The sequence below is a fragment of the Anser anser genome, assembly GCF_964211835.1.
Source record: "Anser anser genome assembly, chromosome: 2".
NCBI classification, from domain to species: Eukaryota; Metazoa; Chordata; class Aves; order Anseriformes; family Anatidae; genus Anser; species Anser anser.
This window is the reverse complement of record NC_139721.1, coordinates 130,466,094-130,493,260: the sequence shown is the minus strand read 5'-3', so window position 1 is coordinate 130,493,260 and position 27,167 is coordinate 130,466,094. Positions and strand designations below refer to the sequence as shown.

At 37.8% G+C, this 27,167-nt stretch overlaps 1 protein-coding gene across 2 annotated transcripts in view; it reads left to right on the top strand.

Moving 5' to 3' along the window:
• Positions 1-27,167, top strand: part of HDAC9 (histone deacetylase 9) — a 479,837-nt gene that overhangs the window by 440,876 nt on the left and 11,794 nt on the right. For both annotated transcript variants that reach the window (XM_083825978.1, XM_083825977.1), the window contains 3 exons: positions 7,346-7,479; positions 17,283-17,367; positions 22,542-22,695. In XM_083825978.1, the coding sequence (XP_083682104.1) occupies positions 7,346-7,479; positions 17,283-17,367; positions 22,542-22,695 (373 nt within the window). The remainder of the gene's footprint in view (positions 1-7,345; positions 7,480-17,282; positions 17,368-22,541; positions 22,696-27,167) is intronic.

Sequence of the window (27,167 nt, the reverse complement as noted above, 5' to 3'; positions counted from 1 at the left end):
GCTTTACTGAGTAGGGGATTTGCTATGTGGGAAGCAAAATGAAAAAGGGGGAGGATGGCAGGAGAGGGGAGAAGTTATTACTTGGGCCAGGTGTGAGACAGGACAGAGATGAAGAGAATATGAGGAAATCAAGAAGAAAGGAAGTCATGGAGCAAATACCTAGTAAGAACAGGCCTAAAAACATCCAACCAGTTCTGGGAATATCCAAAATCTCCTGCTTTCAACTCTGGCAGTTGAAATTTGTGGTTGAATTTTTTCCCTCTGAATCCACATGACAGCACTACAATAGCTTTAAAAACATAGTCATTATTTTGTACACTACTGTGACCTTTCCTGGAGGATTCTGAATCCCTGTTATTTGATAATACAAAACACAAAAGAAATCCTGTCTGTTTTTTTTTTTTTTTTTTTGGTATAAATAAGCTGGGAGAAGAGTTCAGGGGAAGATTCTTCCTACACGTGTTTTCTCTGAAGAACATTTTGTCAGATGGGTAGTGCTGCTGTTGTATGTATGGTGGAGGTATACAAATGCCTTCTTCCTGGATGACTGAACAAATGCAATGGACTATGGGACCCACTTGGATACCTGTGTGCCTAGACCATCGTACTCAGCATTGGCAAGATAGCTCTACCCTGTAATGTGACAAATTTGCATTATTTGTCTTTTGAAGAGACATTCTATGCATCCTTGAGTAAGTATATAATAGATATTTAATAAGTTATGTTCAGTGTAGCAGCTCAAGAACAGCTAATTATGAAAAACATATTACTGTAGAACTAACAGGCATGCAATAAAAACATCTATTACATAAATTGTTAATCCATAAAAAATGTGTTTCTGGGACCATTGGTATTTATTTAACGTACAATTACTGTCTAATTTAATCTAAATTAAATGCCTTCTTAAGACATGTAATTTAAAGTGTTACTGAGCTTCCTTCTCTGGAATTAAAAGCAAGAAATCAGCAGCTAATGCCTGGAGGCCAGGTCTTTACCATTTAAATTCAGGTATCCTAGCACTAACATTCATAATTTCAGCCATTCGGAAAATGTTTTTCATAAGAATATATTTGGCTTTAAAATCTCCCTTTTCCCCTCACTCAGGGCCGCATCCTGCCAACTGAATCAAGCCTCTGACTTAATCCAAATGAAGTTTTGATTGAATAAAAGGTACAGAATTAAGACCTGAGAATAAAATGTCTTTTCTTATCACAGAAGACAAGTTTTGCAAAATGTTCTAGCTCCTGCCAGTGCTGGAAGGGTAAATTATCATTTGACTCCTGTATGGATGTATTTATTTAGGACACGTAGCCTGATGACTCAGGAAGTTATGTAAAAACTGATCCAGTTAATTTTAGATGCTATTGTTGGAAGAATATCAATGAAAATTAATCAAATAGTCACGAAGGAACCACAGGGATGGAGCGCAGAACACTGGTGGGTAGACTTTTGGCAGCAATCATCGCAACAGTTTTAATGAGAGGAAAACACATTCTCAAGTAAATTAGAGAGTAATGACATGATTAAATGGTAAATAATAGTTAAATACATGCTTGGAGGTCCAGGATAGAGACTGTGGAGTTTTTGTGTTTTGGGTGTATTCCTCTCAAGGCTGCTCCGAATAGCCAAAGGAGCTCACCAGAACTCTGCCTGTAATTTAGGGTCAGATTGTAGCTTTTAAGATGCTGAAGCTGAAAGAGCTGTTGGGGCCCTGCTGCAGCAGGAGACTTGCTGAGGCTTTCTCCATAACCCCAGAGCCTTGCCAGCCTTTTGGTTGTTGACGTGTCCTCGTTTTTGCAGGAGCCGCCTCCCCTGAGCAAGGGCCAGTGCTATGGCTCTGCTCAGCTCAGGCTGCTGTCACCCAGAACGACCGTGCGGGAGACATCTGCTCTCCTTACGTGCAGCGAGGGAGAGGGAAGGGGTCTGTCTTCTTCCGAGGCAGGTTTAGACCCCATTAGGTAGGTGTTTGCACATTCAGTGGTGGGCAAACTGAATTGCATATATGATTGTTTCTGCAAATGAGGAGTGCTGCAATGTCAGCTGGGGCGGACCCCTCCTATATGGGCCCCTCCCTGTCTACTAAGAAAAGGACGGGGAAAGGATCACATCCACAAGTTGTCTTCCTTCTCAAATGTTTCTCCTAGAATATGAGGCTGTATGTACAAACTCTGATTTGTTAGCTTTACCTCATCTAGCTGTACTACACACCAAGGTTTTGTGATTGAAGGGGACTGGCCTGGGTCAAAAGTGTTTTACCTGCTCTTTACCACTTTCTGTTTCAGGTTGTCAGGGTAAGCATAACCCGAAAGCAAAAACAGAAAATTAAAATACTTCCTGGTTCTCTTTTTATAGGTTTTAACATATTTTCTTGGTTTTCAGTAAGTCCAGGTAGAATATAGGTGCCCCAGCCACTTTGGTCAAATGAAGCAGAAGTGTCACCAAACATTCCTTGCTGTTTGGCAAAACTAGAGGGAGCACATGGGGAGGCTGTCTGTTACAAAAGGAAATAAATAAGTAAGTAAAAATGCAACCAAAAAAAACAGAACTCAGTGCTAAACTGGGACATCAGTCCACTAAAAGCTGACTTACTTGATTAAATGGTAATTCAAGTGAGCAGCACACTGTGTCCTCCAATAACAACCTGGCAGCTTGTTTATTAGCATAATACAGCATTAATTTTCTCTCTTTCTGCCTTACCACAATAGAACATGTTCTAACATGAGGCTGAGTATTGTATTTCCTCCAGTAATAACATTGGAGGAGGGAAAGGGTATAATTGAAGAATACTTGTTATGTTTTTGTTTTAAAAGTTTATATTTTCACTTCAAAGATCAGTAGATAACAGCTCATATACTGTGTAATTCTCTAATGCATAACAATGCCCAATAACACAGACGTTCAAGTTGTCTACTAGAAAGGAAAATTCATGATTTGCAATCTGCAGTAAAATAATTTAGTTATGCCACTCAAAGTTTATGAGTATATGTCTGTTAATGCATTATTTGAATGCAATATGGTACTTAGATGATTGATGCAGTTTGTAACCATGAATAGAGTGTTGGCTGCTGCCACAATTACATGGATTCAGGGGGCATAGAAGCAAATCTGGCTCTTGGAAAATTGTATCAAGTTGGTAAATAAGAACTCAGAAAGAAAAGCATTAATAGCATTATTTCTCAAAGGTTATTGTAAATTTGGCACATTAGTAAATTTGTTAGTACTGTAAAGTATCCAGATATTTTAAAATATTTTTTCTGACTTTTTTCTGACTTCTGTATATAATACACACAACTGCATTATTCCAAGAGGATCTTGCAGCATCTTCTCCTCTTCATATTTAGATAGTGTCTTATAATGATCTCAGTTTTAATATGCTCTTCATTTTTTGCTTAGGTGTACAGTTGTTCATACATGCTACTTTTTTGTCAGCAAAAAGCAAACCAACTGGCGAGTGAGATTTTCAGAAATAGTTCATATAGAACATTCAGAATAGTGTTTTATTGCTGTTTCTTGTGTAAATCAGAGGTTTTTCACTGTATTTACAAGGATCATAGCAAGTCAATATTAAGTGCTTTTGCAAATTCTGCCCTGGATGAATAAATATATGCAAAGGAAACAGGCACTTTTAATATTTAAATTATAAAAAACATACCTGAAAATAAATGCTGGCACAAAACCATGCTCACAATTTCCTGGTGCACTGCAAGAGCATAATTGTAAAAAAAAAAAAAAGTGCTACTTCTCTGAAGTGCAGTATCACTGAGCACATTTACAAGAAGATTTGAAAAATACCCCGTATGTATAATATTTTCTCACTTATTGACTGAAATGATTGGAAATACTATATATATTCTTTAAATAGTGTGACATTTGTACTCATGCTCATGGACACAAATAATTGTGGATGCTCCTAAGGCTATTTCAAACCTTGAGTGGTAGGTGTCTGTCATTGAGCCAGTACTCAGATTGTAAATGGCCCAAAGGCAGCCGTGTGGACAAATTGAATCCTCAAAGAAAGGATGCCCATTTCAGGCTGGTCTGAAAATCAAGTGCTGGTGTTTTAACATGACTTTCTACTTTATATCTGAACCTTCTTATGTTTTTATAAAATGTCACTAATCTGTAATTCTTATGCACCAGAGCAAACCCATACAGTTTTAGAATATGGCAAATCCAAACTGAAATGATCTTTTAAAGCCAGCATTATAGCTGGCATCTTTGTCAGCAGGCAGAGTAGAAGGGCCAAGAATTTCTGCTGATTTCTAGAAATCCATGTGAATTGGAAGATACGCGATACTGCATGCTTATCTGACTGCTTTTTTGCCTTAGAGTTGTTCAGTGGGGCGTCAAATATGTGCTTAATCTCCTTTTATCAGGGGAGATGACTACTTCTTTTCATGGTGCTTGTTACTATTTTCTTCTTGTTTTCCTTAATTATTTGGCATGAACTATAGTCCATCTTAAAACCATTACTTGACTGGGATTCCTTTCTTTCCATTTTGTTACTTCTGTGCTCCAGGGGATTTCCTTGAGGAAGCTAATATCTTTCCTAGGTTGCTGCAGTGACACAGAATCCAAGTTTCTTTGTTAAGAATTTCCATAACTCATTCAGTCTCAGGCAACATTGGTACTGTTGGCTAAAGTTATTTCCTCCCTTCCTAGCAAGATACCTTTACTGTCTTGGGGTATTTATACTGAAGAAAAGACCCCATCATGCTGATTTGGTTTGGCAACATTTTTTTGTTTGTTTGTTTTGTTTTTGTTTTGTTTTGTTACTGTGATTTGTGTTGGGAAAGATACTTTCTGTGTGGCTCATTGCATATATCCCCACACAGCCAGTAATGATTATTATAACATTGATACTAGGAGAATTATTAGGAAAGCAAGCAGACAAATTAACATTACAATGGCTATGAGATATATTTTGTATGGTTGTCTAAAAGAAGAAAAAGCCACTGAGACAGTCTTTACATTTATTGCCACACATAATCCAAAAAATTATGGTGTGGCTGCAGCAGCATTTAGTCACATAATATTTTCAAAATGTGCAGGGAAAATAGGGAAGATCTTTCCCTTTTTCACAGAAGCTCTGTGATGTCAGGATGACAGTGCTTAAAAGTGCTGTTGGATTTCTCACAGAGCCTAGGAGTGGGTTGTAGAGTTTGTAGATGTGGGGAGTCTGTGCCTGTTCATTCTTCATTTCCTTTAAATGCTGTATGTACGACTCACTTTATGCTGCTGGCACTCTCTTGTTATGAATCTGAAGATCACATGTGTAACATGCAGACAGAAATAAATCCTGTAGGTAAAAGAAAGTAGAAATTGGCTAAAGATCAAAGGTTATCCTCATTCCACTCCTTCCTTCACTTTTATTATCCTGTCTAAATTCAGTCTTTTGTAGAGAGGCTTTGTTTTTTTTCATGAAGAAAGGTTGAGCTTAAATGAGAGTTTAAGATTTTATTTGTTTTTCAACCCTGTATGTAATTTGAACCATGGTGTAGTTACTTTGGTAGAATCAAAACCGCAGTTCTTAGACGGTACTGAAGATTGTGGAGTGGTTTAAGGAAACAATATTTCACCCTAAGTGTTCTGTGATCATCTATAGATTAAGTGACAAATAGATCTTTCTTTTTTTCTTTTTTCTTTTCATTCTTCTCTTTCCTTTTTTGGTTTGTTTTTGTATCTTTTTTTTCTTTCTCTTTCTCTTTCTCTTTCTTTCTTTTTCTTTTTCTTTTTCTTTTTCTTTTTCTTTTTCTTTTTTTCTTTTTCTTTTTCTTTTTCTTTTTCTTTTTCTTTTTCTTTTTCTTTTTCTTTTTCTTTTTCTTTTTCTTTTTCTTTTTCTTTTTCTTTTTCTTTTTCTTTTTCTTTTTCTTTTTCTTTTTCTTTTTCTTTTTCTTTTTCTTCTTCTGCTTCTGCTTCTTCTTTTTCTTTTTCTTTTTCTTTTCTTTTTCTTTTTCTTTTCTTTTTCCTTCTCTTTCTCTTTTTGACAGAATAACTAAACTAAATCTGGTATCATTAAAGTTCCTGTTCTAAAAACAGTTGTCTTCAGGCTTAACAGAGTCCTAAGATGTAAATTGAACTAATTGTGCATTTACTTGTTTTCCAGATCAAACCTTAAGTTTGTCCTGGAAAATTTCTTTGGAAAATATGCTTGTAATTTTTGTTTTTTTGAATATTTGGTGACCTTCTTCACTAGAACATGAAAAAAAAAAGGTGGTGATTTTCCTGTCTTTAAAGAACCACAGATTTTAGCAGGTATTTTCAAAGTGCTTTATTTAAGACTATGAAATGCACTGGAATGAGTAGTGATGGCCATCAGTAGAGCAACTAAACCAGGCCAAGTAGAACAGTTAAGAACATGTGATGGGTATTTAACTTCAGTAGTTTCAAAGCTTTACTTATCATTTCTCACTTAAAGGAGTGAGTAACAAAAACAAACAACAGCTGTTCTGGGAAACCAACACAAAACTTGAAATTTCTCTTCTCTCCAAATTAGCATTTGTTCATGTAATTTGTTTTGTCATTAAAAGTCAAATAAATTATTTTTACTTGAATCACAGATGAAAACTTTGTGGCAATAGTTTTGTAGTTATAGATCACCATTGAAAATGGAGTACCATCATTTCTGACTGTGATGCAGAATTGCTTAGAACGTTGTGGGGCAGTAGCGAGCAACACTGGTAGAGATACACTGAAATGCTGGACAGTTTCATCTTATACCAAAACTTTGAATCAAAAAAGTGATCCAGTTCTTAGTGTTGTTTCTAAAACACTTACAAAATGGAGCTAAGATGTGACATGTTTGCACTATTTTTCACTCCACGGCTGTATATTAGACTCAAAGACCAAATACAAAGAAGCAAGCTGTAAACAAAAATTTCATTATCTCATTTGAAAAATACAATTATTTTTAACTATATAATAGCTTAACTACAAACGTTATTTGTCATGCCATGTCAATGCCATGACTGACCAGGATTGTGTTATCTATATCTAAATAACATGGTTATTTGTTACATTGATGTGCAAATGAGACGAGAATCTGGAGTGACAGTGGTTAATAATGTTACAAAGGGAGAGGCAACCTCATGTTTCAACTAATCTCCAGCTATTAAAGATCAGCATGAAGGACATTATCTCACATCTGCCTCATACAAAATTCCATATACCTAACTCCAAAGCATCTGGTGTGAGCCATAGTCAGAAACAGGATACTGGACTAAATATATCCCATGCACCCTGTGCAATATCTTTGAGCTTTCTACATTCTTACACAGCAGATGTGAAATATGCCAGTAATATCTGTTCTGCTTTAATTATTTGCACTACTGTATTTGAATAATAGGTTTTGGTCACCTAACCAAGCAATTGCTGAAGCTAGCCGATGGCCGTGTTGTGCTGGCACTGGAGGGAGGACATGACCTTACTGCCATCTGTGATGCATCTGAAGCCTGCATAAACGCCCTTTTAGGAAATGAGGTAAAACATAAATCATAATAGGTGGAGAGAATGATCCAAGTTTGCTAAAACTCCTATCTTTGATTTTCTTTTAGTAACAAAGGCAGCAGATCTTTTTTCTTTGGGTATAAAAACCATGCAAGTTGAACACATCTCAGATGAGCTAAAAGCATGCTTTGGTTTGGATAAATATCTCTAAACAATATTATTATATAAATCCTTTAGTGTTTTCCTAAGTTATTCCCAGTTCTGAGCGAGATTTAATACTTCAAAATTTGCATTTGGTGATGTACTAAATAATAGGCTTGACTAACTGGTAGTCATTGATGAGCATATCATTTATCAGGATCAGACCTTCCAGCCAATTATCATGGAAAAAAAAAAAAAGGCTTTTGCAAGGCATCTGATAATCTTAACAATTGGATATTGCAAAGACTTTTTTTTTTTTCAGTATTCTGACACTGCTTCTACTGGTGAGTAGAAGAAAAAAAAATAAATCAGAGGTTCTTGAAATTGAAAAACATTAATAAAACGTGTCCAAGACTTAAAAAAAAACAATCAAGTTAGAAATGAAGGTTCATGTTGGTCTGTATGCAGTTTAAATGGAATGTCCAATTTGTCCTTATCAAACACTGTATATATTATGAAAAAAGTTTTGAGAGTGGACTGGCAGACTAACTAGACATGAGTACATACTATTTATGTAAACAAGCACAAGATAATCACTCGTCTTTGTGAAAACTGGTTCTGTTGTATGGAAAATATCTTTTCTCCTAGAAATACAGTGAGAAGGAAGATAAGCTTGCTGAAGGTGCAGACAAAGTCATTTATGAAAGGACTGAAGTTTTTACCATAAACTGTGAATTTTGTGAGATCTTGTTATTAAGTTCAGTGTGTTACCATTTCTCCCCAGGGGAAATGGTAATAGCTAAATAATTTCACCAATCAAGTGTATTAGTGCTAAATTGCAAGCTAGTCTGCTCATTCCCTTCCACTTAAGTCTTCATACCTATGAGAATAATGTAAAGTAATGTATCTTCTGATGGAAATTGGATAGAAGGCTTTTCTAAATGTTCTTTTTAACCTTTGCTTTTTATCTTTATGACCCACCAAGAAAAAAAAAATGCTTATTGTTTTTTACATTATACATAGAATGTATCTAGTGATAGCTTTCTCAACAGTATTCTCAGAAATATACAGAAGTAGACATGTCCACACACAAAAAAATAATCTTTCATCTGGGCTTTATCTACCGTTACCCTTGACAAGACCCATAAGAAGCATTTTCCAGTCTTGTGACATGTACTATTGAAACGGATGCTCAGCTCAGTGCTAATCCTTTTAGTTAGGTGCTGAAATCTGAAAACCTAGCTTGAAGCATTTGGCAGTCTTAGTGAATGCAGTGTTGCCTTCCCAATGAGTAACTTCCAGGGCATTCATTCGTATTCTCTGTCGTGACTTTCCCTGTGGTAGTATCTTATGATGTCAGTGGCTTTTCACAGCTCTCCTAATCCCACTCTCTGAAATTTGCACCTTTATGGGACTAATGCTAATAATACAATGCTGATGATATGATGTATCTTCCTCTGTGTAGATGCCTGGGTCCCTCTATCCAGTTATGACCATTTGGTGGTGCTACCCATTTATGAAAAATGCCTTGTTTTGTTTTAACACTATATCACACCCAACTACCATTTCTGCTGTTACTGACCAGCCATTATCTAATACTGACTGTGAGAAAAAGGAATGGGATAAGTGGATTGGAATAAAAACTTTCTTCCGTTTTCTTTTAGAGTAAACAGGGACTGGGAAATTAGATAAGTTATGAATCTATCTGTTTGCAAAATTTAGCAAAGCAAATTTCAAGAGAGACAAAAATGTAACAGATTGAAGACAAACGTAACCACACAGCCATTTATAATCCACTTATAAAAGAACATGATCATTAATAATTTGAAACATCTCATGCAATAAGCATTATTCTCATGTGCTCTTACTCACAGCTGTATCCTTAGGGGCATGCATTAAATGGTCTGGTGCAGCAGAATTTCAAAGAGAAAATACGCTGTGGCTGCTAAGAAGACAAAAATACTCCAGAGACGATGTCATTACCAGTACTACCATAAGAAACTGATGTTTGCTTAAAAGAATAAGTAAAGGTGTTGCCGAGGAGCAGACACTAATGAGGAAGTCTGATACCGAGTTAGCAGTTAGAAGTCAGCACGTCTGTTGACGTGTATAGATTTATGGCAATCTACACCACATGGCCTATAGCATATACACTGCTTGATTTCAGCATAGTATTCATGAACTTGCACAGCAAACTGCAAGCGTATTCCTGCCGAGGGCAGGAAAAAAAAATGGTTTTCTTCTAATAACCAATTATTGTAATTTGAGGATGCATTCTTCCTTGAATGCAATTCTTTACAGGTGATTAATAGGATAATTATAACTTATTATCTGCCCTTCACTTTTACAAATAATGGTGTATTCTAGTTTTAAGATGTTGGCAAGATGAACTTCAGTTTTTAAACACTACATATGTAATTGAACTCAAATTAAAAAGGTTGGGAAAGGCCTTTGGAAGGTACTCTGCAGTTTGTCAAATGTATTTATTCATGTGCTGAGGATTAGAATTCATAAACATTTTGCAGAGTTTTTGAAAACTTTTTTTTTTTTGCTTTTGTTGTTTTTGGCCAGGACTTGTCAATACAAGAATCCATGGCTTCATATGTTCTATTACCAGCAGAATAACATACAAAAAGGAAAAAAAAAAGAATTGTTAAACTAGCAGCAACTTCTAGCTTTCATGAGAGCTAGTCTGATATGTAGAGGTAACATCAAACTTAAAGGAAAGCCTTCTTTTCTTAATTTGTATTAAGAAGGAAAACAGTTTGACACCCAAAATAGGCATACTTTGCTCTTAGTTGTATGTAGCCTGTAGGACAGAGATCTGTTTAGCAAGATAACTTTTTACTCATCTCTTAACAAATGCAAGTGGAGTCACTAGGAAAAGAATACACTATCAAGTTAATCTTCTTTAAATAATTTGAGCATGGCACAGGAAATTCCTGCATGCAGTTGTTGATTTTGAAGACTAACCAAAAAACTATTAAAAGGTCTCTTTTTCTTGGAAGAGCTCAGAATTTAAATGAGCTATCAGCCCCATCTATGTGTGGGGAATACTTCTGAACTTCTCTGCAGAAGTACTTTTGAACAGCAATTTCAAAATTGAACAGAAAGCCATGTAGGATTATAATTGTCTTTTTTACTGATTGGAAGTACTTATATTGGTAATTGTTTATTTCTAAACCCCAATACTGTTCCCTAAACATAGGCACCCAGTCCCTTTTTAGATGCTGTAGGGGTACCTAGGACATTTGCACAGGACTGGTAGAAGTAACATAGAATGTAGAGGAGACCCACACTTGTTCTGTGTGGCAACATGAGATCAGGCAGAACACCCCATAATGTCTGAAATGGGTCCATTTGGTTTGGTTGTGTTTGGGCAGCTCATTACCCCCTTAAATAATGAGAAAAATAAAATAGAAAATATAGAGATAAATGCAAAGATAAATTTTATAAAGACAAATTTATTAATTAGAAATTTTATATATATATATATTTTAAATAAAGATCTGGAGATCTCAAGTTTGTTGTCCTTATATCTGCGTACAAGCAGAAAATTTCCATGTCACATTGAGAAAAATCTATTTGACCATTTGCAGAGCTAATTAGGAGCACTGTAGGTTATCTTCTTGGAAGGAAATCTTCCCAAGAGGTGGGAAGAGATTAAGCAGCTGGATTCCCCTGAAATCCAAAATAAAAACATGGAAATCCTTCTGGAAGGTAAAAGGCAGGGTAATCATAAGTTGCTTTAAAATGTTCCTAAGATTTCTGAACATGATTTTAAAACTTCTCCATTAAATGAGCATCTGTCAAAACAAAGGAAATGCTAGATTCAGATATTTAGAAAAGAGACATTTCTTTTAAGCCTAAGCTTATTCTGAGTTATGGTCTTGTGCTTAAAATTCAGTTCTCTCACTTATTAAGACAATCTTTAAAAAGTTCTGCAGTTTTTCACAGATAGGTTATATAATTTCAAGTACTTATCTTTAAAGCATATATATATACATATCAAGTAAGAAATTAATTAAATGTATTTGTATTTTATTCCAAGAAATGCGTGAAAATGGGGTTCAGTATTTGGATTTTCCCCCAGATCTATCCCTTTTCATGACAGGTGGTAAGGCTGCTGTAAACGTGCAGAGATAGGTTATGTTTTCTTTCCTCTACATTACTTTTGAAGAGGCACTACTGGGATTTGAAAAGCCCTCCGGGATAAGCTCTCCTTGAGTTCAGTATCCTGAATCCTGCAGCTTATTTCCAACATAACTAGATTAATTTTGGGGGTTCTTTGGCAGCCAGAGAGAATGAGGAAGGATTCCGCCAAGCACAAAACTCTTCAGATCAAAACCTAAGGATTTAGTTCTTCCTTCATCCCATCCCATGTCAAGAAGCCAGGCGGGGCATTTCCGTGGGACACAGAAGTCAGTCTAACATCCTGGGCCCTCTGATCTGTCTACAGGTTTGGTCAGAGTCTCTTAAGCTCTACAGGGTACAGCAGTTTTTTCTGTTGTCTATAACAAGTGATAATTGGTCACAGATGGGGTCATGTTCTCCTTTACACAGAGGAAATGGTAAAGTGCAGTCCACAGTGTGCTCTGCCCAGCGGGACCCTGCAACAAAGGCACACAGGGGATGCATGTCTGCTCTCATTGACTGCGGCGGCCAAGGCTGAATTTGGCCCCAAGTGCAACAACATTTTTAAGTGACTAAATTTAACATCTTCTAGTAAATATTCTTCTGGCTTGAATTTCAGTCTGAAGCAGAATTGACAAAAACATTGTGATTGGTTGGCTCCCAAGCATGCTTAAAATCTTATACTGGACATTTTCTTGCAGAGTGTGAAGTATGTGCTTCTTTCTTGCAATCTGTTGAGCTGGCATTTAGGAGGGGATGGTAATTGAAGTGGAAAGCTTGTACTCTACAGCTTTCCCGCTGATGATGAAAAGTTGGCATTTTCCCTTTTGTGGAATTCAGTGTGAATCTGGGGCTGCTTGCCAGCTAGGCAACAAGCTCTGCCAAGAGGGCCTGGACTGCGTTAAAAAGGGGTTATTTGCCAGAACAGGTAAGCATTTCTTTCTCCAAAATGGAAATATTCGTGTAAGTGAATATGGCCTGAGATCAGTTTAAAATTGCATGGTAAACTTGGTCACAATCTTACATCCTTGTTTTTAATCTGATTCTAATACTAGAAAATAATTAACACTGAGTCTAAGCCACCTGTCAACTGCTGCTTGCATAAGCATGAAGCCCAGAAATTGGCCTAAAAATAGAAAATTAGATGGGAAAGGAAAGTGGAGCGAGGTACATGCCAGAGGTCAGTATGGTGGCATCAAAGTCCACAAAAAGAGCAGTACTACTCAGGAAGCTGTTTGGCCGAGGGAGCAAAATATTCCTAGTTCAAATTTACATATTTCCAAGGCAAGGCATGCATTGGTTTTCAGGAACAGGTAGTTGGTAATAACCTTTCAGGCTTTTGAACCTATTTCCTAGGGAAAACTGTCATTTATGTACAACACTGTAACTGTGGATCACAAAAATACCTGCCTAAAGTGTTTATATATAAAATCAGAAAGTGCAGAAACTTTGAGAAGATCACTAATATAAGAACATAGAGGACCAGAGGGCCTGTGAGATCTTTGAGCTTAGTCCTCTGTAATCATGGCAAGACTCAGAACAACAAAGCCCAATCTTTGTGCTGGTATGCTTCTCACACAGTAAACGTGGGAAAGGGAGGTTGTAGCACTTCCCTCCGCAGCCGAAGCATCCCTGTGAATCTCACCTGCCTTCTCCCCTTCCTCCGTGCCTGTCAGGACTCTCCATGCTCCTCACCACACTGCAACAATCTTCCCTGAAGCTAATCTTGGTGCTTTAAAACATGACAGGGCTAAGACTATGCAGATACAGCTAGATATTCCCGCTCAGTACAGACTGCTGTAGTTTCAGATTCTCCCCACATTCCCAAAGATCATTTCAGATCACTTCCTGGGTGAATGCAATTTCGATCTTTATTTTCATCTTCAGATATCTGTTGATATGCCTCTGGCAGACTTTGATGACCCAAGTGATTTTTGCCTATTTACATTGTTTTTCCTACTTTGAAAATTATTAGCAAATACAGTTTCTACTTTCATCTGCTTTCATCTGCTGCTTTGGGCACAAAAGCCCGATTCAGCCATGTAAAAGCTTTGAAAATATGACTCTTTGTTTCTGGTCCAAACTGTCTCTCCAGTGGTTTGGTTATTTCTGCACTGACTTGAGCTGTTCTTCTCTGAAAGATTTCTTTCCTAGCAATGTATTTCCAGTGCTCTTTTCAGCTTCCATTCTGCTAGCCTCCAGGTTTAATAGACTTCATGATCTGAATGCCAATAAGTGTAGGAGGGAAGGCAATGGTGCCATATATGCCAGGTGTAGAGTAATTGCTTTTGTTCACTGTTGGGTCTAACTGTTGATATTTTCCAGGGTCACCGCTATGTCTGTACAGTTCTATCCAACCAGTGAATAGCTGCCAACAGAAATTGGACTTTCAAATGCAGACAGTCTCATTTCAAAGTGTATAGAAATAGCTGCCATAAGCCACTGGCTTTATTTCTACAGTGTTTTTGTAACAGTACTGCTTTGGACTGAATAGGATATATGATATAATAAACTTACTTCTGGAACCTGATGTTTCCCTGATATGGAAGAGGATCCAAGTCGTGTCTGGTTATCCTTAAGGTTAGGAGGCAGAATAGCTGTGGAGCAGAAGTTGAGTTTTGAATATGACATGAAAGTGTTGTGGAAAAAGGAGTTAAGCAAATGATCAAACAGAACTATTATACTCACATCACCTACAGATCTGTTAGTAGAGCTAATAGATAGGATAATGATTGGAATAATAATTGTTGGACATTTGACCCTTTTTCATCTTCTCTTTAGTGATTGATCAGTGTATTCTGATTTCTGAAAACAGATTTGCCATTTCTGAATATTGGTCTGATATGTCTAGATATTCAAATGCATTCTACATGTTAAACAATTTACTTCTGTACTGATGAAAAGAGGTGTAATTGATATATTAAGAAAAATCAAGACATTTTTTTTGGATCCTGAAAGAATCTGAGAAGAAGGCAAAAAAAATTCCTTTTAATAGGAAATATCTTCTAGCTATGTCTACATTGTTTGCTCCTAGCTTGCTATTTAGTACAAGAGATCTGCAGAAAGAATCTCAAGGTGCTCAAAGAGAAAAGCAAGATACAGCTTTGAAATCTTTAATTTTGACCATTTCATACCTTGTACTCCAGCATTGTTTATACTTTTACAGCCTGGAACTATTATTTCCTTTCTAGGGAGTGAATTGATCATCAAGACCTTAGGAATTAGGAAATTGTCAAAATAGAACCTTAAGCTACTCTTTAATTCCTCTTCTGTGTTCCTACACCCAGTACAACCAAACAGAACTTCAGGACTTTTTCCTTTTCTGGGCCAAATGATAGATTGCTTTAAAAAGAAGCTAGCAAGTGATAAAAGGAAGTGCTATTTACCTACATAACTCAAGGTATGAATTATTAAGAAAACAGTCTTTATTCTAAGATCTGTGAAGCTTGAGCTGTTGGTGGCCATTTTCATAGATGCACAGTTTTACCTCAGGAACCTGCAAGTAATCAAATAGAGTAATCTATGGAGATCGTGAAGTGTAAATGTTTCTGTAAATCTGATTTTCATTGTAATTGCTCTCTTGGTTCTAATCCATGATACCTATTAGATAGCAACAATCTTCCTTTGCAGTCTGGCCTTCTCAGTAACTGAGTAGAGCTGGGACCAAGTCAGGTTCTACCAGCACTTCTCTGCGTACTTGCTCACTGTGCAGAATGGAGTGATTTATGCTATTTGAAAACAAAACATAGTGCTATTGTTTCTAGCCACAAGTAAATCTTCCAGCTGCAATCCCATATGGGATTCTAAGGAAATAATGACATGAACAGGCCTATTCATTTTAGTACTGAGACACCAAAAGTCTGGCAATATTTGCTATGTCTTTATCACTGACAGGCATTCACTGCTGATCATACTGGTAGGATCCAAGAAGTTCTGGGATTTGTAGCTGAGCTTGCTTAAAATAGCACCACTAAGGGGATATCTACACTGCAGTTGCTTCTTACTTTGTGTGCTTGGATCAAAGCTGTTTTTATCTAGTTGGTGGGTAGCAATGCAGTGGTAGCAACCCCGAGGACAATCTGCGATGGCTACTGAAGTATTTACTTCACAGGGGAAGCTGCTTGGGTGGGCTTCACTTGACCTAGTTTAAAGTAGGCCCAGGCATGCTTAATAAAGGAGTTTTGTCTGCAGTACAGATGTCTCCTACCAATGATGGTTGAACTTCCTTAGCTTTTGAGAAGAGAGACTGATGTTGATATTACTCTTGTTCACCTTGACATGGTTGGCACTCCTGACTCTGCAGAAAGCACACCTCCACCACCAGCAGCCTGTGTGGGGAAGTGGTAAAGTTGGCTGGTCTCTAAGCCCAGTTCAAGGAAAACTTAGTTGTTTGAAGATTTAGTACAAGAAAGGGCATTTAGCCCAAACCATGCTTTACCCTTTTTCTAGGAGAAAATGTATGGACAAAAAACACAAGTAGATGAATTTCAAAATACAGTTGTTTTTTCACTTGGTTGTCATCCTCATGAATTGATAGGATATAGTAATTTCTGATGATAATAATAGTAATTTCTGATGATAATAATAGTAAATACTATCATATGTTTATCTTTTGCAAATCTGAAATCCAAATTAGGACTAATCCACGTCCTATAAACAGAAGAAAAGTACAGTATGTCCCCATGTACTGAAGTATCAGAGTAAAATGGAAAAATACTGTTATCTCCAGATCATAAATGGGGATTTAAAATGAGTGGGCAATTGTTACGGAAAATTAGTGTTAAAAAGGTGGATATAACAAAAGTGTCCAGGGACACTTTTTAAAATATTTAGGTACCTAATTTTCCTCCATGGGAAGTGGTGAAGGATGGCTCATATTCATTGCAGGGAATAAATAATTATGTGTAGCATCTCAACACGTCCTTCTGCTAATTTATTATGATGCAGCCCCACGCAAAGAATACACAATTAAAACTGGCTAATTAAAATGCAGTTGGTACTAAAAAAAACTTACTTAGAGAACTCTTACTGCTGATCTGCATAACCATTTTTATATACTACTTTATTTGAAATTAATGCAAAGCTAGTAAAAACAGCTGTTTTATGGTTTTCTTCTATAAATCTTAAAATGCGTAAGATGGTTAGATGCAGTAACACTAGAAAAATGAAGATAATAGAGTGTACACTTCAGTTCCAGTGTGGCTTCAGTAAGGTTTTATTTGGAGTACCCAGCTGCGTATACAGACACAGTGGAATTTGGTTTGTGAGGAACCTACAAAAATTACACAAATAACTAGCATTTTTTTAATGAATAATACACAGACATGCACCTGCTTCAGAGACTCGATAGATTAGTCTTGCAGCCAATAGAAAAGCCCCTTGGAATTCAATTACATGGCTGAAAAACAGAAAACAAAATCATGGCTATACTTTTAGAACTCTAACCAGCAAAATGTTAGCAGTTCCTGGGCCGAGCTTTTCCTGAGGATTAGATTGTTTCAGTTTGTTTTACTTCCCTGTGTCTTATTGAAAATTTATATTATTCTATTCTATTCTTGCAGCTGGAGCCTCTCCCGGAAGATATTGTGCACCAAATTCCCAATAAGAATGCAATAGCTTCTTTAAAAAAGACCACTGAAATTCAAAGTATGTTACTCAGTTTGGGTTGTTGGGTTTGGGGTATTTGTTTATTATTAATTAATGTCATAGAAATTAAACTGCGTTTCACAGAAAACAGCAGGCAAGCTTTTTGTGTATAAATCCACATGCTGTGTCTAGTATGTGTATATACATATGTATATATATACACACACTTTTGTTTCTTTGCCATCTCTTTGTTTGTGCTATGTATTTATCTCTGAAGAATTAAGCCACTTTAATTATTTAGAGCTTTCTGATGCTTGAATATTCCCAAATCTCTCCATTCCAGATTAGTTAAATGAAATAGGTGTTTGTCAGTGAGGGACAGGAACAGACAGGTAAATCAGAACTCTAAAAAATATTTTTTGCAGTCTGTGTAGTCCTTTACAAGATACTCACTTTAAGGTGTAGAAGAATTTGAAATAAAATGTAAACGCTCAAACTGGGCACTGATCCCTGGAACAATGGTGACAAATATGTTGTGATTTTATCCTATTTCTAGTGCAGGCAATACTTTGCTTCATTTGTGCGCCTTGCTTCCAATCCTTTATTAACCAGATGCTTTGGGGCTTTTGCTCTGCCCTCACAGAAAATTTTTCACTTTGCCATCAGTTGCCTTAATACATCTAAGCAGACCTCCCTTCATTTCTCTTATCTTCTGCTCTGTGCCATTTTACCAAGGCAGCAGGAGCTTCCTGACTTCTACTGTTTGCTGGCTCCTTAACAAAAACAAATGGATAACAAATGTTTTTATTATGTTAGGTTAATCACAAATAATTGGGAGTCATCTCTATAAAATAAAAGCAGCTTTTCCATCATGCATTATCCACTGATAATGCAGTACTTTTCAATCTGACGTTAGTAAAGAGATGATGAAAATTTATTGTAGGTGTATAATTTATCCTTCATATCCAGTAGTTACCCAAATATGTACATGCTCTAAGTAAATTAGCTGTATATGATAAATTTCAGTACGTTATTTTTGCTGAGTGGTATGTTCTCTGTTAATTACCCGGTAGGAGTCAGCAATGTAAGGAAATTTAAATAATAGTAGTCAAGATAGTATTGATTTACAAATGATAATAAGGACTGAAAGCTACACACAAGGCACCAGAGATCTTAAAGACAGCAGGAAAAAATATCTAAATCTGTTTGGAATTTAATGTATGTATTAAATGCAATACATGTTTAAATGTAATACATGTACTTAATGAAAAATGAATCTGAAATAGACAAAAAGTGGAGATGAAAAAATAAATAATACTGGATCTAGAAAGGCATAGTGTTTTACCAGCAATGTTTACACATCAATGATGGCCATATAGAGAGAAGGAAGAGACTTAGGAACAAGGATATGTTGTGTGTCTCAAAACACAGTCCAGAGCTCTGCAGAGTGGCTTAATTTTGCTTGTTCAGAGCAAACTTTTGTTTGAGCAGACCCAGTACAGCCATGGCAGTCCAATGAACTTCTGTAACCTATACCAGGCTGCTCAGGATTTGGAGTTATTTGTACATAATATTTTTGTTTGCTTGTTTGTCTGTTTGATTTTTTGTCATTTTGTTGTTGTTTGTTTGTTTCCCAGCTATTACCTAAAAAAGTTATGTGTGCATCATGTTGTCTGGAGAGAGGCCAAGTATTAAAAAGGAATGTGTGTGGATGACGGAAAGGAATACTGAAGAAGTTTAGGAGGTTTTATGCAGGACACATAATTAGACGGAATTCAGAGAAGCAAGTACATGTTGAATGTTACAGAGTTATGCAGGCTGAAAGTAGTGGAGGTGGAGGAGCACCTACAAAGGTGTTGAGAAAGCCTGCTTTTTCTAAATGATTGCATGTGTCTTGGGCCTATTTCTGTGATCCAACTTTGATAATGAATATTAGCAATATTTTAGACCAAAAAAAAGTCCCTCCTTTGTGTTTGTTTCAAAAAAAAATATTGAAGATGCAATACCTAGACAATGAGAGGAAACAAATTTTTTTTGTAAGGGGGATGGAATTTGTATAAATGTTTTGTTTGTGACAGTGATCTAAAGCTCTTTTGGAAATGTAATATATTTGGAAATAGTAGTTCCCACACCCATGTAATATGGTATTTCTAAACAATCCTGTTCATTAGCTTTAATACAACCCCCAAAACAATTTTTTTCAAGCAAGCCATGGTACAGCATGTCCAAAGCTATTGGTGAAAGGCAATTACAAATGCCCGTAACCAGGACAGGATCATTCACTTTTATTATTTCCTGGTTATAAACAGTGCTCCCACAAATTTTTGAGGGGGACTTAAGCACATATTCATGCTGAAAGCCAAAGCATATCTAGAAGACTGATTTGGTTTGACTGTTACTTCTTGCAAACAGTGACTGCTCTTCAAGTTTTGTATGAATGAAACCAGCAGCATGCTCCCTTCTTTTCCCTGTACTCCACAATGTTATCAGTGAATGTAACAGGACTGGTAGAAATGCACATCCCAGCATAGCACAGCGGAAACAGCATTTTCAAAGGTGTGAGCAGTTTGAGGTAGATGTGTCTCCTTTAAGCTCATCTAATTGTCAATCCACAGCATACCTAGGGTTCCTAACAAAGCTCCTTTGCAGCTGCGATTGCCTCTCTGTTCCACGAGACTTTGCCTGCAAATCTTTCAGTTGAAAACATATTCAAGCACTGTGTTCTTTATGCACACTATATATTTGTTGTTCTTTGTTAAGGAAAACTTGCAAAGCTGTTCTGCTTACCACAGGTGTGCATAAGCTTTCTGATTTTAAAGAAAAATCTACTGGTGCTTTTTCACCAGCATCAGAAAGCCCTGCACAAGGTACCTGCTACTACCTGGATGCTATTCCTAATTGGAGCTGCTTTAAAATTTCCTCCCACAAACCACAAACAGCCTGCCATGTACTCCCCTTCTCCAAAATCCTCCACTGCAGCATAGGTGCTGCCACCTGCTTCCTGGCCAGACTCTGCTACCCCTCGCTATTGCTGAAGTGCCTCTGTAACACAATTCATAGTGCAGGGAAACAAGAAAAATCACTGATCGCTTGGGAGCGAAGGGCAGTTAAATGGGCACAGAGAGCCTGCTAATATGCTTGAATTGGCCCTGAGTTTTAGCGTTACAAGAAAGCCCGGATTCAGGGGGCAGCTGGTGTGTGAGCCTGTGTGTGAATGAACGAATGTGATGTAGCAATACTCACTGATGCTGTTTTATTGTTGCTGCAGGAGAGCAGCACAGTGGTAGCTGGGTACTAATATTTTATTTTATGAATAAGAGCCCTTGAAAACTCCAGCAGTGAACATGGGTTCATTTCTTTTATAGGCAAGAGGGGGTATTATTCCCATGCCAACAGATTTGATTTTCTTGCACATCTGTTTCTGCAACAAAAACCCCACCCACTCTGTGAACATTTAGCTCATAAATTATAGGGTTTGAATTGGGTGTATATTGCAAAGACTGACTTTTGCACATATGATCTGTGAGAACACTGTGGAATGCCCATATAAATTTTTGTTTGTTTTTAGTGTATTTTTTAATGAATAGAGAATATGGTCTCTGAGCACAGTAATAATAGAGAATATTTTTGTCTTGTTTTTATAAAATTTGCCAGGCTCCAATCACTGAGCCTACTGCTATGTACATAACTTTTTAGCTGTGTCTTTCATGCTTTTGGAGCAAAGCCAACCTTCTAACACTTAATCTCAACTTTGTAGGATACTTAATACACTTTACATTTTATCCCCAGAAGGTCCCTGTTATTTAAAGATTCTGCTAACTACTCAAACGTGCACACTATTAGAGTTCAAAGAAACACTCTGGCCATGCTCACTGGTTGTTCTTGCAGATTGACTTGGGCTTTCATCTTGCAATGATATTTTTGAATAAAGACATTTTCAGGCTTTATTGACAGCTGCTTTCTCACTGGAGGGAAAAGTTCATCTTTGAAAAAGCCTGAAACAGTGCTGAGAGCCATGTTACCAGTGAGGGAGTTTTCAGCAGCCTTTGTGCAGCACAGACAGCACCACCACTGGCCTGGCCTCCCAGCTGTCAAAGCCTCCAGCTACCCTCCGGATAAGCACCTCTCCTCAGCCTGCTGCCCAGCTGCCAAAATTCTCCTTTTAGCCCTTGGAAAAGTCCCCTACTTGATCCCCTCTCTTTCACAGCTGTTGAAACCCTCTGTCTAATTCCCAGATAAGTACCCTGACCCAACCTCTGCAGCAGCTGCTGGAAGCCTCTTGCTAAACACTGCGTAAGCACTGGTCCAGAGCTCCCAGCCTTCCCAAAGCTCCTCATTTCCAGGTGTCATCCACCTGGCAATTAGCGAGTGCTTGGTGGATTACTGGGTTGTAAGAAATACATATGTAAATTCTTACTTTTCTCTGGGTCACCACTAATTGTCCTCCTTTTCTTAACAGCTCTGCAGTAGTGGGACATTTTTTATGTTGCCCATAAGTCACCTGCCACTGTTGTTGGTGTGACTCAAGAAGCTCCTTACTGTCTCTTCTGTAGCAGGCTGAAAGATGAGGATGCTCATGTTTTAAATCCACTGGTGTGTTTTTACACTGCAAACTAGAAAGCTCTATTCCTTATGATACCTGTCAGCTTTCCAGCAACGGCCAGTTCATATATGAAAGTTTTAAAGAAATTATTGTTCTAGTATACGCCCTGAGGTTGGAGGAGAAAGAACATCCAGGACTAACAAACCTGATTGTTCTGGCAACATCCCTTCAGTCCAAGCTGGCATTTCTGACTTTTTTCCGTTTTGAGACAGTGCTGTGTGAGCATGTTGTAAAACAATGTTCATTTTTCTAGTCCTATTTATTGTGTATGCATCAGCTGTTTGCAATACCAGAGCTTTTAGGTATTAACCCTGCCCTGAACTCCCTTTACCTTGTGAAGATAAAGCCAATAGCCTGTCTGACAGTATGAGTTCATTAGGCTGCATGTTACTCCGCCAGTTTATTACCTTCTGGGGAAGGGTGTGACACAGCCCTTGGAATGAAAGAGCTTTCCAACTTGGCATTTGTAGGTTCAGAAATATACTTTGCTGCAGTTTGAAATTTCAATTGTGCTGCTTACACTGCAGTGATTTTAAATTATAATCACCCGGTGTTGAACTAAGTGATTACTATGCTTGTACCACCATGCTAGCTAAAATTCCCATAAATTATGATGTTATGTTTTCCTTAGGCAAGTACTGGAAGTCAGTGGAGCCATATTCTGTGCCAGTGGATTGTGCTCTGGCTGAGTCTCAGAAACGAGAGAGGGAGGAGACAGAAACAGTATCTGCTATGGCCTCCCTTTCAGTGGATGTTGAACAGTGCTTTCCTCAGGAAGGCAGCAGGTAAGCATATGCAGTTATTGCAGAGAGCAAGGCTTTTACTCTCCAGTCACACGAGATGCAGAAGACAGCTAGACTAAGACTTGTTTCAAAATTGTCTGCTAATTGAGCTACCTGGAATTTGTCATCCCTGAATTTAAGTTCTCCCTACTTGGCTGCTGGAAACAGAGGTATTCTATGCTAACATATTTTTGATGTGTGTAATTCTTTACTAAGGTTCATGAGTAGTAAAACAACCTTATTTTCTCCTCGTGTCTAAAGCTCTCTACTATAGAAAAAGTGCACAATTGGCATTACCTGTATGAAAATAATAGACATATTCAAGTGTAATCAACTGTATTCTTTTTATTGGAAGCAATTCAAAACTGTTTTAGCTTTAACTTTCTAGGAAGGCATCTAATATCTAAGGCATCTAATTTTAGTGGAGTACTTAGTGTTAGGTCGGAGGTTGGACTCGATGATCTTGAGGTCTCTTCCAACCTAGAGAAATCTGTGAATCTGTGAATCTGTAATACATGGTCAGATAAATTTAATAAGGATGGACTTGAATCATTATTAAATGATATTAGATAGGCATTAAATGTTACTTCCCTGGAAGCGATGGAACAGGGCCAGTATAAAACTTAAAGCAATCCTGACCAGGATCAGGGCCAACATCTTCTGCCTACTGTGCTGAAGGTACCAGCTAAGAAGGAGAATGATGTTTTTTCCATCTTGTCAGCTGCTTTTTTAGGTTAATGAACATTGCTTTCATTTTCACAGCCTGAGAAAATGATACAGTAACTGCTGTTGGTTTTCTGCCAAATAAAGATGAAAAAAAAAAAGGCCACTGAAGACTATGTGGTCTACAAAACAGTACTTGTTCAAAGTGACACCAGGAATCAGAAGAATCAGAAGAGCCACTGCAGAAGTTCTCGAAGTTTCCTATTTACTCATCTGAAGGACAAACTTTTCTGTCCTTCTCCAACAGAGGAAGACCCAAAGTGCGGGGAGGTGTTCAGTTTCCATCACGAGAAAACAAGAAAGGGAGGAGGAAAGGAGAAAAAACCCTTATAAGGAGACTCATCAGCTCCCTTCATGCTGTGGATTGGAGCTGCATAACAGCAGGAGAGAAAGGAGGGAGCTGTGGGTAGGCAGAAGGGTGGTGGGAGTAGGGCCAAAAGGATCCATGGTCCTATGCCGTGACAGCAACTTGTTTGATTTGGTTCTTGACTCCTTCACGGGCTCTTTTATTCAAAACTGGCCCGATAGGCAGCTGAAAGCATCCAGGGGGATAGTGTGGAGACAGCTAAAAGCTATAGCTGCATTTGGAAGTGAACGTCTCTCTCAACCATGAGAGCATTCATCTGTCAGTAAGTTAGCATGTGGGGCTCAAAGGAACACATGAGGCAGAGCTAGCTAGTAAAGTTTGCAGTGTTTACATAATTACCTTTCTGATTTTAATTACATTTTTGTATGCTATGGCTATTTTTGGTCTAATATTATTACAAACAAATCCATAAAAGCTTAGGGAAGGATCCAGTGATGAACGCGAGACATATTTTAGATCTGTGAGTGTGTTAATCAGTGTTAGGCTAAGGAATAATGCAAAGTTTTTCATATAGATTTGTGACAGTCACGAGACACTTCTGTTAGCCAGGGACAGAAAGCTGGGGATCCTATTCATGTATGTATGCACAGCTCTGAAAGACATGGAATTTTAATTAAAGTGTTGGAACAAAAACAGTCAAACAAAGTTTTAAATTGTGTGAAAAAGGGTCTGGTTAATTTTGTATATTTTTATATTGCCAAGATATAATAACCAAGAGCCAATAACCAAGAACTGTATTTGTTATGAGCCTCTAGTCACTTAAAACTACAGCCATCAAGAGCAACCACTGATCTTACATGACTTGAACAAAATAACCCTTTGACTAATGCTGTACTTAATTATTGTATTTATTACCTACCCACTGATAACCTGTGACAGTTTCCACCCACTCTGAAAACAGCATTTCAGAGCAGAGCTGAGAGGAATGGAAAAAAAACGGATGTGCTGAAATGTACACAAGTGGAATTCATGTGGCTGCCAGATTCATTACACTTCATCAGTCCTGGGCTCTTATGGGGGTGAAGCCCATCGTGATGAATTGTTCTGTGGAAAAAATGGCTTCGTTTGAAATGTCTTTGGTGCTGCAGAAGTTTTTCAGCAGCACAAATAAATCTTTACATGCATGTATCCCTGATTCTGTTTCCACATTTGTAACTCTTAAGTTACCCAAAGTCACCCAAAGCCAGAGAGCAACAGCACAACATAAGCATTATCTCCCTGAGCCAAAAGTGACACCTAGGTTTTGTGAGGCTTCAGGATATCACTCTCTTGGCTTTCTTCCTGCTGAATGTAAAGAGGAATATGGGATCAAAAAGGGTCACCCTGACAGTCTGATTTCAAAGGCGCAGGCCACAGAGCCGCAGGGAGACCTGAGGGGACCTGGCTGCACTTTGAGCATGAATGAAACTCTAGCACAGGATTATAAATCCAGGGATTGATTTGACATTGCACACTACAGTTCCATGCCAGAATAACTTTATTCATTTAACAAAAGCATACTGTTCAGTTCATAGATGCATACCAACACAAGCTGGAGTAACGTAGTGATGTCACAACTTTACTTTTTCACATTTGTTCCATTTGTTATAATTAAGGACCAAGTACATGATGCTCCTTCTCTAGCCTCCTTCTATGACAACTGGCAGGTCTGCAGGGACATGAGGAGCCCTCAGAGCTCTTAAGTGGACCCCTCTTCCCTATTGTAGGTGGCAGTCAGCTTCTGAAGACCTATCGAAAGCCTTCACCTTGAGTGTTTTTGGGGAAAAGTTAGTTGTGGCTGGCAGGGCAAGTTCAGAGCAGAAAGTGCCATGGCTAACAGGGCAGCCTGAAAGGTTCCTTCATTATGCCAGGAGCCAATTAACTTTCTCTTAATAGCCACCATGGCTAGCCAGGCTGGTAATTCTGGTCCTTTTTCATTGAATCGATGACAGACATCCTGTTGACTTCAGTTTTGGATGGTTGGGCCTGCAGATGAAGACTGGCAGCAAAACTCTTTGTGGGAAACTCTTGCCAGTTATGTTGGAGGATATATTGGTGTTTGAAGTGAGATGACTCATTTTAAACTCAGATTTTGGGTAAAGCAGCTCTTTTCCTGGCCAAGTCATATCTGACTCATTTACCGCTGATGAATAAACGATAAAATGCTCCTGGCTAAGGCCCCTCTTAAGTTTTTCTCTTTCTTTCGTCTCTCTTTCTTTCTTTTCTTCAAGTGACAGTGCAGATTATTTTTTTTTTATTTGATTTTCTCTGACAGGCTAAATGAAGAAAACCGTGAAAGCTGCTACGCTTTTTGTGTTTAATTTTACCAAAGCACAACTCTGCATTTTAAGATTAAATTGAAACTTGATTACAGACTTCAGAAGAGAACAGATATAGAAAAAAGCCTCTGTGGATAGGAAAGAAAACATGCATGATGCTAACAAAGATTTAAATACAGATGCAATTAAAGGAACAAGCATGCCCTAGAAAGCATTTCTAACTACCATAACTTTTGTGTGTTGATAACTGCTTATTCCCTAAGTGAGATACAGATTTAACTGATTAGAATTTTGCTTTGGCCAGACATCTGTTTTAGAAATCTTGCTATGAAAATATTCAATACAATGCTGTCCATGATACACTGGAGCTTCTGTACATTTCTTCTTAAAATGGAAAAATAAAAGGGTGTGGAGGGAGATCTCTGGCACTTACTACTTTTACAGCAAACAGTAAATCTTGAGAATGACATTTATCAGGATTTGACTTTATGGCCCTCATTCAGCCAAGCATAGGTTTTACTCAAATAGAAATGAAAACAGTGTCATTTTTAGATATTTCTCTCAGTGTTACTGAGCTATCAGTTGCGTTTTGAGTCATGCTGCAATATATTTTATAGCAGTGAGAATGGTTGAATTGTGGGGTACAGCTAGCTGCCACCTAGGGCCACATTCTGTGTTTGTGCATCAGCTCACAGAGCTTTGCTTAGCATATTGCTGTTTGGGTATCCACTTCAGCTGGGCTGAAGAACCTACATCTACCTGGCCATACCCCACAGGATCTGAAATCACAGCCAGGCTCAGGGGCTAGAGGATCTGCAGCCTTATCTTGCCCACCTTCCTCTCATCCCCCGGTGGAGGGTGCCTAAGGAAGAGAACTGGGAACAGATACGTTGAGAGACAGCCTTGCTCTGCTTAGTCTCTAGGTCTTGATGGCTGTATCTGACCCATCCTGTGTAAAAGCTTCCAGGATACCTTCCAGATGTAAATTTTTCAAAGGTGTTTTTCAACCATCTTGCAGTTTTGGTGTTCAGGTAGTGAATCCCACAGCTTCATCAGGCATTGCACTTCTTTTTCTTTGCTCTAAACTTATTAACTGGTAAATTCACTGAACATTCTCTAGTTATGAG